At 39.7% G+C, this 13,130-nt stretch overlaps 2 protein-coding genes across 3 annotated transcripts; one reads left to right on the top strand and one right to left on the bottom strand.

The window, feature by feature from the left end:
- Window positions 1-1,656: 1,656 nt before the first annotated feature.
- nelfcd (negative elongation factor complex member C/D) lies at window positions 1,657-7,776 on the top strand. Of its 2 annotated transcripts, none has more exons than XM_053315821.1 (15): window positions 1,657-1,816; window positions 2,671-2,780; window positions 2,905-3,014; window positions 3,120-3,229; window positions 3,354-3,461; window positions 3,745-3,897; window positions 4,350-4,480; window positions 4,596-4,761; window positions 4,841-4,975; window positions 5,160-5,299; window positions 5,954-6,068; window positions 6,159-6,254; window positions 6,358-6,498; window positions 6,956-7,085; window positions 7,237-7,776. In XM_053315821.1, exons 1-15 carry the CDS (start codon window positions 1,760-1,762, stop codon window positions 7,269-7,271), a joined length of 1,737 nt encoding a protein of 578 aa, XP_053171796.1. In that variant the 5' UTR covers window positions 1,657-1,759; the 3' UTR covers window positions 7,272-7,776. The 2 variants fall into 2 exon arrangements, with proteins under 2 accessions (XP_053171796.1, XP_053171795.1); XM_053315820.1 differs by having other exon boundaries at window positions 2,668-2,780.
- A 100-nt stretch (window positions 7,777-7,876) lies between these two features.
- On the bottom strand, window positions 7,877-12,652 carry ctsz (cathepsin Z). Its single transcript, XM_053315827.1, has 6 exons — window positions 12,395-12,652; window positions 10,900-11,063; window positions 10,530-10,709; window positions 10,294-10,444; window positions 9,193-9,355; window positions 7,877-8,658 (listed from the first exon to the last, which is right to left on the bottom strand). The coding sequence occupies exons 1-6, from the start codon at window positions 12,517-12,519 to the stop codon at window positions 8,533-8,535; spliced, it is 909 nt and encodes a 302-aa protein (XP_053171802.1). The 5' UTR covers window positions 12,520-12,652; the 3' UTR covers window positions 7,877-8,532.
- Window positions 12,653-13,130: the final 478 nt, after the last annotated feature.

Genomic DNA, 13,130 nt, shown 5'->3' with positions numbered 1-13,130 from the left:
CAGAAACTCAAAACGACAGCATGAAACTATTTTCCTGCCAGTATGTGTGTTTCAGTTGAAATGAGACACTTGAGTGAACGGTAAACATTACTTTAAATATTTTTTTCTTTTTTTTCACCTATTTATAGGAACTTCCAGCTGAGATATTTAAAACAAAGAAATCATTCAGGTTGTGCCTTTTCGAACATTTCCAATTTCAATCATTTAAATTTCTAAACTTTAGGACTAGAAAACACAATCCAGTTGACGATGCTTATAAAAACATACTATAAGTGTTTGGATATCAGCAAAGTCATTAAAATATTCAAGTTGTCTTGTGTGTTTCCTTAATTGGTGAATATGTCTGTTGATCATTTGGTGTTGGCACAGCTGCATTTGCACAAATGGATGAACTTTTTTTCTCATGTATCCAAATATAAAATGAAACCTTCTCAGTTACTGTAAATGAAAGAAAAGCATGTTATTGATATTTAAGAGTTCTATTTGTATATATACATAGTCAGTTTCAATCATTACATACTGTTTAAGTCAAAGTTTACCTTTTACATGTGAGAGCAGTAAAAAAAATACCCTAATCACCATTATCATTACTTTTTTCCCCTTTTTATGTACAGCTGATACACATTTTTGTGCATAGAAGGTGTTCTGGGTTCAATCTGATGTGTATTTATTTAAACAAACAAACAAACAAACTCATAAATAACCATACATCCCTCACATTCAATCAAATAAATAGAGATTGTGGTGGCTGCTACATTCTGTTGAAGGTAACATCAGAACATAATATAGCATGATGGTCAGTATTTTTCTCCATAAACAAATGGCGGAAAACATAAAGAATACACTGACTCTGCTCTCTAAAAGCTTAACGAAGGATTAATCACTGCAAGACTGAGAAGGTATTTATGAATATAAAGTTGATTTGTGGTTGAGAGGTTTGATATGGAGACTAATTACGAAGGGATAATATGAAGGTTCAGTCAGTAAGAGGTTTTTTTATCTGCATTTTGGGTCTCTGTCATGCTCAGATGTGTTCATTTTTATTTATTTTTTGGTTAAATATCTTTATTGGTCTTTAATTTTAGATGGACAAGCATTTGTCGTCCTCAGTATTTAATTGTAAATCCTATTTATACGTTAAATAAAATTATCTTCCTTTAAAATATTAGTATATTATATATAATATTAGTCTTCTTACTGTTTCTGTTCTTCACATCTTGAATTAACAGCTGCCATACTGCTGCTATGAAAGAATAGTGTGAAGTCAGACCATTTAGATTTGTGGATGTGAAATTTGCTGAGGATGATCAGCAGCTGAATTATAGGCAATATAGCAGTCCATCCAAACAAAATACACACATTTCCCACAAAATACCTCATATCGGGCAGGTTGTCCTGTTTAGAGAGTTGTGCCTTACTGACAGTTTAGGATGAAATATATAGTTCATCCTGCCAGACTAAACTCAGGGCCTGAAAACATGAAGATAGAGTTTAAGTAATAGTTGTACCATGAGTTGTACCTGACAGACAGTGCCCAGGGTACATGTTTGATAATCCTTAAAGACTAATCTCAGGGCAGAAATCCTCATGCCAGACTTAACTCAGGGCTGAGTTTGCTGTTCTTTGTCGCCATTTTCCTCCTGTTGTTGTTAGCCACCTGCCTGCAGCATCATCAGCGGTCAAACAAGTATCAACCAGAGTTTAAACCTGCAGCTTTAGGCTGTTGTAGCTGCTTTGAAGTCTCTTGTGTCCCGCCATTATGGACGAAGAGTACTATGGCGGCGCTGGAGACTGGGAGGGCCCGGACAGTAACATGGTGAGACTTCAGACTAACACATCCAGTTAGCATGGCTAGCTGCAGACACACCAGAGGCTATACCTGCTGTGACAGCTGAGCTCAAAGCTTCAGATAACTCAGAGTAGTTTGCAGAGACAGAAGACGTCCTCCGAGCTGTGAGTTTCTCCGGTGTAGCAGCAGCGGAGCTTAGCGGCGCCGCTAGCCGGCTACAGGCGAACTGAAGTCGGTCACACAGCTGCTGGAAGTGTCGGTGTTTATTCAGCTTCACCAGAGCAGAGATGTGTCCTGTTAGTGCTCAACTTAGAGTTATTTAGGTTAACACTGACACTCTGCTGTAGAAACCAGATAACTTTATCATATTGTTTACATTACACATCATGTCCACCTGAACTGTACAGAGGTCTACAGTATATTAACCTCATTAACAGTGTATACTCAGCATATACAGTATTGTTATAGTTATGGTTACAGTCCCACATTACATCCATGTATCCTTGGGCAATATACTTAACCCCCACTGATGGCTGCACCAATAGTGTGTGAATGGTGAGGGTTAGGGTTACCCTGCGTGGTAGCCCCTGCCTTCAGTGTACGAATATGTGTGAATGGATGAATGTGACATGTAGTGTAAAAGCACTTTGAGTGGTAAAAAAGACTAGAAAAGCTATATATAAGTACAGTCCATTTACCATACTTGCTGGACCTGCATGTGTAGGTCTGTGGCAGTTGATTTCTCAATACACCAACCCTCTCTCCATCTCACTTATTTATTGCAATCAAAAGAGTTAAAGAAAACAGTATGTCCCCTATTCTCCAGACAGGAGGGCTGTTAATCACATTAACCATTTATGCGTTTTTTTTTTTTTGAGGAGGATGGATACGTGGAAGGAGAAAATGATGGGAAAATCCAGGAAGACTGTCTGCAGAAATTCTCCAGCAGGGACTACATCATGGAGCCTGCGATCTTCAACACCCTCAAAATGTACACAACTTGACTTCTCACACATTGAATCTAACATTTACAGTTAATTGTCGATTTATTTGTTACAGACTTTATTTCAGCCTTGTAGATTAATACTCTGCGTTCCTGTAAACGTTTGTCACAGGTATTTCCAGGCAGGTGGCTCTCCAGAACACGTCATCCAGCTTCTCTCTGAAAACTACTCGGCTGTGGCTCAGACCGTCAACCTGCTGGCAGAGTGGCTCATCCAGATGGGTAGGTACCAGACGACAAGATCCTGTGCTCTCAATGCCTCCCCTCTCTTCCCAGCCTCTAACAGTGTGCCTCATTCATTTGTAAATTTCTTTATTTTTATTACAGGTGTAGAGCCCGCTCAGGTCCAAGAGCGGGTAGAAAATCACCTCAAGAGTCTCCTGATAAAACACTTTGACCCCCAGAAAGCTGACTCGATTTTCACGGTTGAGGGAGAGGTGAGATTTCTGCGATAACACAGGAATCATTTTTTATAAATAATGATTGAGCATCTCGTGCTGAAGATCTCATGGATGAGGTTAAAGCAGGATATGAGATGATTTTATTCTCATGTGTTTTTAGACTCCTGCATGGCTGGAGCAGATGATAGCACACACTACATGGAGAGATCTCTTCTACAAGCTGGCCGAGGCTCATCCCGACTGCCTGATGCTCAACTTCACTGTAAAGGTATGCTGACACAAATGAACAAACTACCTTGCAAAACATATTTTTTTAAATGTCATTTTTGTGTCCTAATAATGGATATCTTAAGGTTTTATGGCTCATTATTTTTATTCATTCTATAGACTAAAAATAGCTAATAAATAATGGATAAATGAACCAATAATGAATTTTTATTTATAATATAATACATTTTGCCATTTTGCTCCAGGTTTTCTGAAGCTGAGCAGTTGTTTTCTTGTTTTGCTTCACTTCAGTTAGTCACATGTTGTTTTGTGTGTGTGTTCAGCTGATTTCAGACGCAGGTTACCAGGGCGAGATCACCAGCGTGTCTACGGCGTGTCAGCAGCTGGAGGTCTTCTCCCGGGTGCTGAGGACATCTCTGGCTACGCTCCTGGATGGAGGAGAAGAAAACCTGGAGAAGAACCTGCCAGAGTTTGCTGTGAGGCTTAACATCTGTGTTCACTTCTTTGAGTCGTACTTCTGTTATGTAACACTAAGGATTTCGTTAGTTGAAATTTGGTTATATCTTTTCAAACATCAAATTCTTCCTCATTGACGCCTTGAAATCATATCTTGGTTTGACAGACAATTGAACATAATTTAGATTTTTAATTGTTTAAAATGAATTATAAAGAAAAGCTGACAAGAAAATCACCTGTTCCAACCTCTCAAATTTAATACTTAAATACACACACAGAAAACAGCACACAAATAAACAAAAAAAACTTTCCAGAATTTTGATAACAATCAAATGTGTTTCTCACTCTTATCATTTTCATTCAACTTTTAATTGCAAGCAAAGACCAGTGTGAAAGAGTCTTTTTGCTGTATTAGCTTTGCTGAGATTCCCTCTCCTCTTTTCCTCTCTCGTTCACTCTCTCCCCCCTGTAGAAAATGGTGTGTCACGGCGAGCACACCTACCTCTTTGCCCAGGCGATGATGTCCATCCTTTCTCAGGAGGAGCAGGGCGGCTCAGCTGTGCGTAGGATCGGTCAGGAGGTGCAGAAGTCGGCACATGAGAGGTACCGTTATCTATCTTTCAGCTGGGTTTTTGTTTATATTGTCTGAAGTGTAGGAAGAACGCTGGCTAGGTCATGTGGAGATGAGAAATTGATGATATTCATTCTGCGGTTGCAGAGGTCATGATGCCAGTCAGATCACTCTTGCACTCGGCACAGCAGCGGCCTACCCCCGAGCCTGCCAGGCACTGGGTGCCATGTTGTCCAAAGGAGCCCTGAATCCTGCAGACATCACCGTTCTGTTCAAGATGTTCAGCAGTATGGACCCTCCTCCTGTGGAGCTGGTGAGGTTTATACCCTCCACATGCTTGTTAAGATACTGTTTATTATTGATATTAATGATATGATGTTTCGCCTCCTCAGATCAGAGTGCCTGCTTTTCTGGACCTGTTCATGCAGTCACTGTTTAAGCCCGGATCAAAGATCAACCAAGACCATAAACACAAATACATCCACATCCTGGCCTACGCTGCCAGTGTTGTTGAGACATGGAAAAAGGTACAAAGAGAAGGGACACTGTTTATGTTTCCAACTTGAAATCTGCACCTGAGACTGTGTGTGTGTGTGTGTGTGTGTGTGTGTGTGTGTGTGTGTGTTGGCAGGGGAAGCAGTTTGAAGTAGTGTTTGGCTGTTTTTAAGATAGTTCATTGTTAACTACGTATTTCTTGCCATTTAATCCCAGAACAAACGAGTCAACATCAATAAAGATGAGCTGAAGTCGACGTCCAAGGCCATCGAGACTGTACACAACCTCTGCTGTAATGAGAACAAAGGTGCTACAGAACTGGTGGCTGAACTCAGCACCCTGTACCAGTGCATCCGGTGAGTGCAAGAGAAAATCCTCCTCCAAAAGCGCGAGACTCGTAATTATCCTGAAGGGAAGGAGCTGCTGTTTTAAGTTAATGCAAGTAGATGTCACTTAAGATTATCTAAACAACTTTAAACTTAAAGGTAATGTCAGCACATGGATCAATAAATTGTAAAAGTGTCTACCAAAAACAAAAGTTGAATCTGACATGGAAATAAACCTAATTACATTGGGCTGTTTGATCTAGTGTGATATTTCTACATGAATGATTGAAGTGTCAAAGAAAATGGGAATCATTATTAGACTCTAATCTTTTCTTGTGTTAATCACTGAAATATTTTTCATGTTTCATGTTTTTCATGTTACTTTACTTTACTTTACAACACTTAAGTTTTTGTTTCTGAAATTCATCAGCAGTAAATTATCTTCTTGCCATCGTAATCTGTGCAGTTTAGGGAAGTAAGTATTTGAATTGCCGAATCAAGAAGTTGCATTATGGGTAAAGTAGGTGCCAGATTAAGAGTGAGTAAACACAAAGCAGCTATACTAGAACTCTGCTTGAATAGAAAGTGTTTGATCAAAATCAAAATCAAAAACAGCTCTCCATACTTGCTTCAGATGCCTTTGTTTCTATATGTGACACTCACAGCTGACATGTTTGTGTTCAGGTTCCCAGTGGTTGCCATGGGGGTTTTGAAGTGGGTGGACTGGACAGTGTCTGAGCCGCGGTACTTCCAGCTGCAGACCGACCACACTCCGGTTCATTTAGCTCTGCTGGATGAGGTACGGTACAACGTCACTGCCAGATGACTGTTTAACTGTCATTCTTTGAAACAGCAAGTTAAGTTTAGACATGAACTCTTTCCTCCACAGATCTGTACGTGTCACCAGCTGCTGCATCCTCAGGTCCTCCAGCTGCTCATCAAGCTCTTTGAGACAGAGCACTCTCAACTAGACGTCATGGAGCAGGTGTGTGTGTTAAATGAATGCTTCTTATTTTAGTTTTCAACAGAAGTGTGTGTTTTGTGACTGGGTGAGCGGAAGTGAGGCTGAGAGTTTTATTTCTGTGCAGATGGAGTTGAAGAAGACTCTGCTGGACCGAATGGTTCATCTCCTGAGCCGTGGCTACGTCTTGCCTGTAGTCGGTTACATTCGCAAATGTCTGGAGAAACTCAACACGGACATCTCCCTCATTAGATACTTTGTCACTGAGGTAACGGCTGCTTCTGATCTTTATAAGAAGCTAGAGGAGATAAAACATGGGAAAGGAGGTGACACCTGGTTTACATGTTTTTCCTTCATTCCAGTAGTGTCTGCAGGTCCTGAAAGTCTTACAGTGTCTGAAATTATCTTTTATACATTTCAGGTCCCATAAAGTTCTAAATTAAGTTTAATCCATTGTTTAACATCAACAATTATGTTTTTAAAAGCTCCTTTTATCAATTGTTTTCAAGGGTGAATCATTACACCTTGAGTATAATTTGAAAGAAATTCACAAATGATGAGCAATCAGCATTTCATTTGTCAACTGATCATAACTGAGTATAGTTAGAATTCTGATCTTTAACAGCATCAGAAAACATTCATAACTTCATCATTCCTCCGTGCATGAAACACATTAGACAAAAAGCTCAGAGAAAAATAACTAAACTCCAGCGTTTCCCTCAAAGGTTTTGGATGTGATTGCGCCTCCCTACACATCAGACTTCGTTCAGCTCTTCCTTCCCATCCTGGAGAACGACAGCATCGCAGGAACCATCCGCACGGAGGGAGAACACGACCCTGTCGCTGAGTTCATTGGTAAGTATTTGAAACGGTACAGTCACACTTCGAAGACTCACGGCATATTTGTGCTTTAGTATGAAGTTGTTTCATATAACCTGTTAAATGTTGTCTTTAAATGGGGTTAAAGTTCATTCTTATTTAAGCACCAACATGTTATTTTTTTCAGCTCACTGCAAGTCAAACTTCATCATGATCAACTGATGCTGAAAAGACACTGTAGATGTTGTTGGACATTGCACCAGGACGACTGGACAGAGACCGAACATCTGTTATTTGGATTATAATGGAACGCTTGAAGAGAGACTGCTCAGTGTGAACGGTGGACTTGTTTCTACTGAAGCAAATTTTGTTGAGAATTATGGAGAAGTGCACAAACAAGACAGAATGGTTGATGGAGGAGCCTCTGAAGATGCAGCTACACTATTTTTCACTTGTAAATTTAATTTTTTATATTTTATGTTGGCTTTGAACTGTTTTAAAATAAAAACCTGAAAATGTAGTTTATTGCATTTTTGACAAACTTCATACAGAAATGCAGTTTGGTCTCCATTTATAATTGAGTGGTCCTGTCAAGTTTGATAAATATATTGTCAAAGTGTAAACTGTACATAAAACTCAACAGCACAGTCAAAGTTGATTCTCTGTTATGGATCAAACCTTTACATATTGAGGAAATGATACAATGGCTGATATCATTTCTGCTAAGATGTTTCATACTTTTCTTCTGCCTTGAAATTAACACTGAAATCCATCACAGCTGACTTCTAGCTGACTGAGTCGGAGAGTGATTGAAACTCAGACAGATGCTGTGTGAAGTGTCATGTTTATTGGCACAGTTTGAATCAAAGCAAGAGTGCAACTTTTGCTTAATTTCTGAGGTGTAGATTCAATGTGAAATTGCAAATTACATAAATGTGTACTTTGCTGCAAATGCATATAAGGCACACTAAGTTTGTTTATACAGTTATGTACAAAACACGTATCAGTGTAGTGCATTACTGTCGTTAACCAATCGCCACACATTCAGTGTCGGAGCAGTGCAGGACTAATGAAACACTGTCATACTTTGGTTGAGTCAGCAAGCATTTAAAAATAAAAAAAAGTTGTTTGACTTAAACTGAATTATTCCCTCATCCTGTCATTGTCTAAAATGCATCTTCAGCGTGCAGTGCCTGAATTTTGAACTGATCTGATCCAACATTTAAACAGTTTACCAACCTGTGGTGTAAAAAAAAAAAAAAAAAATCAGATTCAAGTAGGTCTGATATCTGCTTGGAAGACCATGGCACTGAAATTTGCTCCCCTGATTACAAGTTTAAAAATAATTGGAAAAATATCTAAAAAGAAAAAACACAATTTATTCCCTTTAACATTTAAAATACTAAAAAAAAAAAAAAAAAGGTTTCCCTCCACTTGAGACAGGAAGACACACGAGAGTGCAGACACTGGCCACTGGTGTCATCTACAGGTAATCTTTGGGGACAATTGGGTCTCCGTACATGCAGTCCTCCTCCAGCGCCAGGTTGTATGTGCTTCCACTTCCTCCCTTGTAGGCGCTGGTCACGATTCTGAGCCAGCCCTTCTCACCCTGAGGAGAGCACATGTTAATGCTTATTACCCAACGCCAACAATTCATCCTCCTACCTGCATGTAACAGCCCATTAAGGTTTTTAAAAAAATTGACAGTGAATTATGAGTTCAAATGGTGTGTAATCTTGTCATTTCAATCTTCAATCAATTCATTTTTAGCACCTTAAAGTTGAACTCAAACACAACATTAAGAGTTAAGTTTTGAATTCCTGTATTAGTGCTTTTTTTTCATTGGTTTAAAAGCAGATGGAGCTCAGCTGGAAAATGTTGCATATTTCTGTGCACCAATCAGAGTTTAGCAACATTTGAAATTAATTAGCCAGTTGCTGTTTGAAGCAGACAAGTTGAATTTTTCTCTTTTTTTAATTTATCTTTTATCTATTCATGAAGCTCAATTATCAGCAATTATCAGATTAACTGACGCAACATAATGTCTTAGTGATATATTTTTTAAACAGAGCAAAGTGACTAATATAATCTTTCAGAAAGCAGTCTCTTTAATTTCAACTACTGTTTCATTTCCATGACTTACCCACGGCTCTCCCCACGAGTTGCGAACAATCCAGTATTCAACGCCACCCTCCACTCCCCATCCTGCCACTGACACGATGTGGTTGATGTAAGGTTCTTCCTGGTATTCAGAGTAGAGACCTCCAGTATACGCATCAAGCTTGTCTGTGGCCATGATCCCGCAGCTTAGAGGAAACAAACAACACTGATTACTTCCTCTCTCAGGTGTAATGTGGAAAAATGGCTGAAAACTGCTGGAGAATATACATATATATAATAATGCTGTGTTTTGAGGGACCCAGCAGCTAAATGTGGTGCAGTGATTTTTGACATCTGTGGTGAATGACTCATCCACAGAACATCTTTTTCTCTATCATGACCACATTACAGTTTCAGGAGGGTTCTGTTTGGCAGTGTTGCCTTGATTGTGTAGATTTATGTTTTCTGTCACTGAGCAACTGGCAAGATGGTTTCAAATGGTCGAGCTCACTTTTCATGTTTTTCTCTGCAGTGTGGTTGAGAGACGGGTGTCTGCAGGTCTCCATCTACACCTGCATTCAGCTGAATTATTTCACTCCTTTGCTTTTGATGCATACTCCTCCAACAGAGTGTCTTTTACTGAACTGCCCAATGACTTGAGATCCATCACAAGTGTGTCTACTTTCAAAAGCAAAAGCAAAACTTTGCATTTTCTCCACATTCTAACACTCATACCTGTATGTTTGTGTTTGTGGTTTATGTTCTCAAGGTGGATGTCGGTTCCTACCATCTTTGAGTGTGTGGGTGTTTGCATAAGTTAAAGGTTACTCTGATGCAGTTTAACCACTCGTAGAACCAAGGAACAATGTTTGTTTGCATGTTGTTTATCTCTCATGAATGCAGGCAAGGACGCGGATGCGCAAACTTGATTGAAGTGACACAATGCTGGCAGTTCTTGCATGTTCTTACACTGATTGACAGCTTTTGGCAGTAATTCAAGACAAACAGAAACATGTCAGGAAAAGGTGAGAAGGAAAGAGACTATAAAAAGAAAACTGGCTTTGCAGAATGTCTGAAGAAGAAAATCTAGTCAACATGTTTTTTAGGCCTTGAGAATACAGATTATGTGTGTAACGTTTCAAACCTGATTGGTCCTCCAGCGTAGATCTCTGCCATCATCTTCTCCCTCCCACTCACAGATCCGAAATCTCCGACTTTCCACAGTGTGTAGTTCTTAACGATGTTGCACACCCCAAAGGTGGTGCAGGTGCCACACTCGTTGAAAGGCTTGCACTCTTCAGAGAGAGACACAGAACATGCATGTCATGCCGATTCAGACTGTGTATGTGATCACATCTTTATGCAATGAAGGACACTCACTCTGGTCTTTAGCCTGGTAGTTGTTGCAGGTCTCATCTGGGATCCCGTGCTTGTTAGCATACTCCCAAACCCCACTGTGATCGCCTCCATGGCAACTGCCGGCTTCACCGCAGTCGATCACATTCTGGACAGAGAGGTATGCAGAGGGCCACGCTCCTTTCCGCTTTATGTTGATGCGATCTAGTGGAGAGAGTAAACACAGAGCTTTATGTGAAATAAAACATAGTGCCAACTGTTTGTCAAAGTCCTTTCTGTGTAAAGAGGAAGTGTGATTAAATGTCATGTGAGGAGCTGCTGATTTACACCACAATCAAACCACAATGATTAGCAGCAATGCATGTGATAGGGAAGCTGAGTGACTGAGTCATACCTGCCATGGCACTGGTGCTGCCGTGTGCCCAGCATGAGCCACAGTACTGGGGGATGTGCTGGTTGCGGGTGGTGCTGACATAGTTGGTACCGTTGATGTTCCTCCAGTCCCATGACTTAGGTAGATCAGAAATGTTTAAATACTCGTGAGGACGAGGTTCGGTCCTGTGAACAGACGGGCCATCAGAGCTGTTCTGCAGCAGTAACACACACAATATATATATGCAACATATCTTGATCTAGTACACAGCTCATCTTTATTTCCTTCCTGTCATCTCCATTAAGATAAGATCCCATAAAGATTATATTCACTCTCCTCTCATTCATTTCCCTTTTTTTTTTTTTTTTCATAAATCTTTTTAAGTCAAGATTTAAAACTTGAAGCTTTGAAACTTACAGATTTATGACTCAAACACTTTGGCAGATAAGACTCTTTTTTTTTGAAAGGCCAAAATTGTCATGTTCTCAGTAATATTTTGGGGGAAACTTGATGACTTGATGAGTGTAACAAATCAGCTCTGCCAATATCTACTGATATTAGCTCATTTCAGTGTCAGGTTCACTGTAGTGCAGACAAAACTAAATATCCAAAGACATGAGTGATTTCCTTTGGCAAATGTGTCTCCGTTAAAGACTATTATCCAACAGAAAGCACAGACAAGTTCATTTTTCTGTAAAATGACCCAATCAGTGTTTATCTTGGTCACAGTCTTTTAAAAAATATATTTAACAGGTTGTTCTCAAGTTCAAGGTAAGACATTTGATGTTGATGCTGCAACCAATTGTGATTTTCAGTAACATACTATATCAGCCAGGCTACAGTTGAGGCAGATTTTGATCATTTTTCACACCAAATGAATACACAGCATGACATTGAAACAACATCTAGACTAGACTACTAGGAGCTAACATTTACAGAACACATTAAGTTAAATTAACAAATACACTGAGAGATGTTGAGTTTTTTTTTGTTTTAAGCGAGTTAGTGCTGGTCCTGCCTGGCAGATTGAGTTGTGGTTTGTTTTACCAGTTTTTCAGGGTTGATGTTGAGAGATTTGAAGTGCTGTTAACTTCCTCAACCTGCTTCACCAAACCTCGTGATATATTAACAGAGGCGACAAAGACATTTCGAGGAAAGTAAAACTGTCTGCATGTTATTTTTAAATCCACGAATTGAACAAAAGAAGGAAATGAAACCAAAACTTCCTCACTTGATTGCACATTTCTTTATATCTCAATGCCATGCTTAGTTCTGTTATATCACCAATATCATCAATATAAAATATTCATATATTACTGTCAACGTATATTAATCACACTTTAATGTAAAATAGACAAAGTTAATTTACTAATCTCGGTCTGCTACTGTGTCTGCAGCTAACATTAGCCAACTAGCCTCATTAAATATCATACAACATATTTTCCCTCAGCTATAGTTGAGTTCAAGCTAACTCTGTGTTACGTTATTTGAAACATACACATACAAATCTGTTTACCTCAGTCCAAAGCCGTTTTTCCTCGGTGAGCGGACATAACAGGGCTGTTTCTGGCTGTAAAACAGGCCGGCGGACACACCGGACAGCACAACCGAGAACAACACGACTAAAGCGGTGTGAGCCATCCGTGACCGAGCAGACAACCTGGGGGCTTTCGGAAGTAGAGTCGGGTCTTCTGCCTGAACACTGCTGTGTGAATTAACCCAATGCTAATTAACCGGTGTTTTGTCGAAGTCTGTCCCCTCCTGTTGGTTTTCAGTCACGTGACCACTAAACTCCTCATAAACTCCCACGTGGTTCACCGGGAAGTCACGAGTCATAATGATGGAAACAGAAAAACAATGACTATGCAAAGGTGGACTAAATGTTATTTTATCATGTGGCCTACCTGTTTTGTGGCTTCTCTGATCACATGCCTGTTTTATTTGAGATCTCTCTCTACCCTATCATATCGTTAACCCCCCCCTCCCAATACTGAATAGTTAACTTCACCATTTTATTTCATTTGTCAAAGGTTTAAAACCAAACCTGAACCCACACCATGGTTGAACGACACTACTGCTGTCAGACGAGAGTGCAGAAAAAAGCTGAACAAGTGGAAGAAAGATAAGTTGCAGTTGTCTTTTGACATTTTAAAGGACAGCTGGTGCAGCTATCATAAAATTGTCAAAGTGGAAAAAGGCAAAAATATTTTTCTGATATTATTTCGAATAACCACAAACCTCGTGTTCTTGTT

The sequence above is a fragment of the Scomber japonicus genome, chromosome 3, assembly GCF_027409825.1.
Source record: "Scomber japonicus isolate fScoJap1 chromosome 3, fScoJap1.pri, whole genome shotgun sequence".
Lineage (NCBI taxonomy): Eukaryota > Metazoa > Chordata > Actinopteri > Scombriformes > Scombridae > Scomber > Scomber japonicus.
This window is presented reverse-complemented; position numbering and strand designations above follow the sequence as displayed.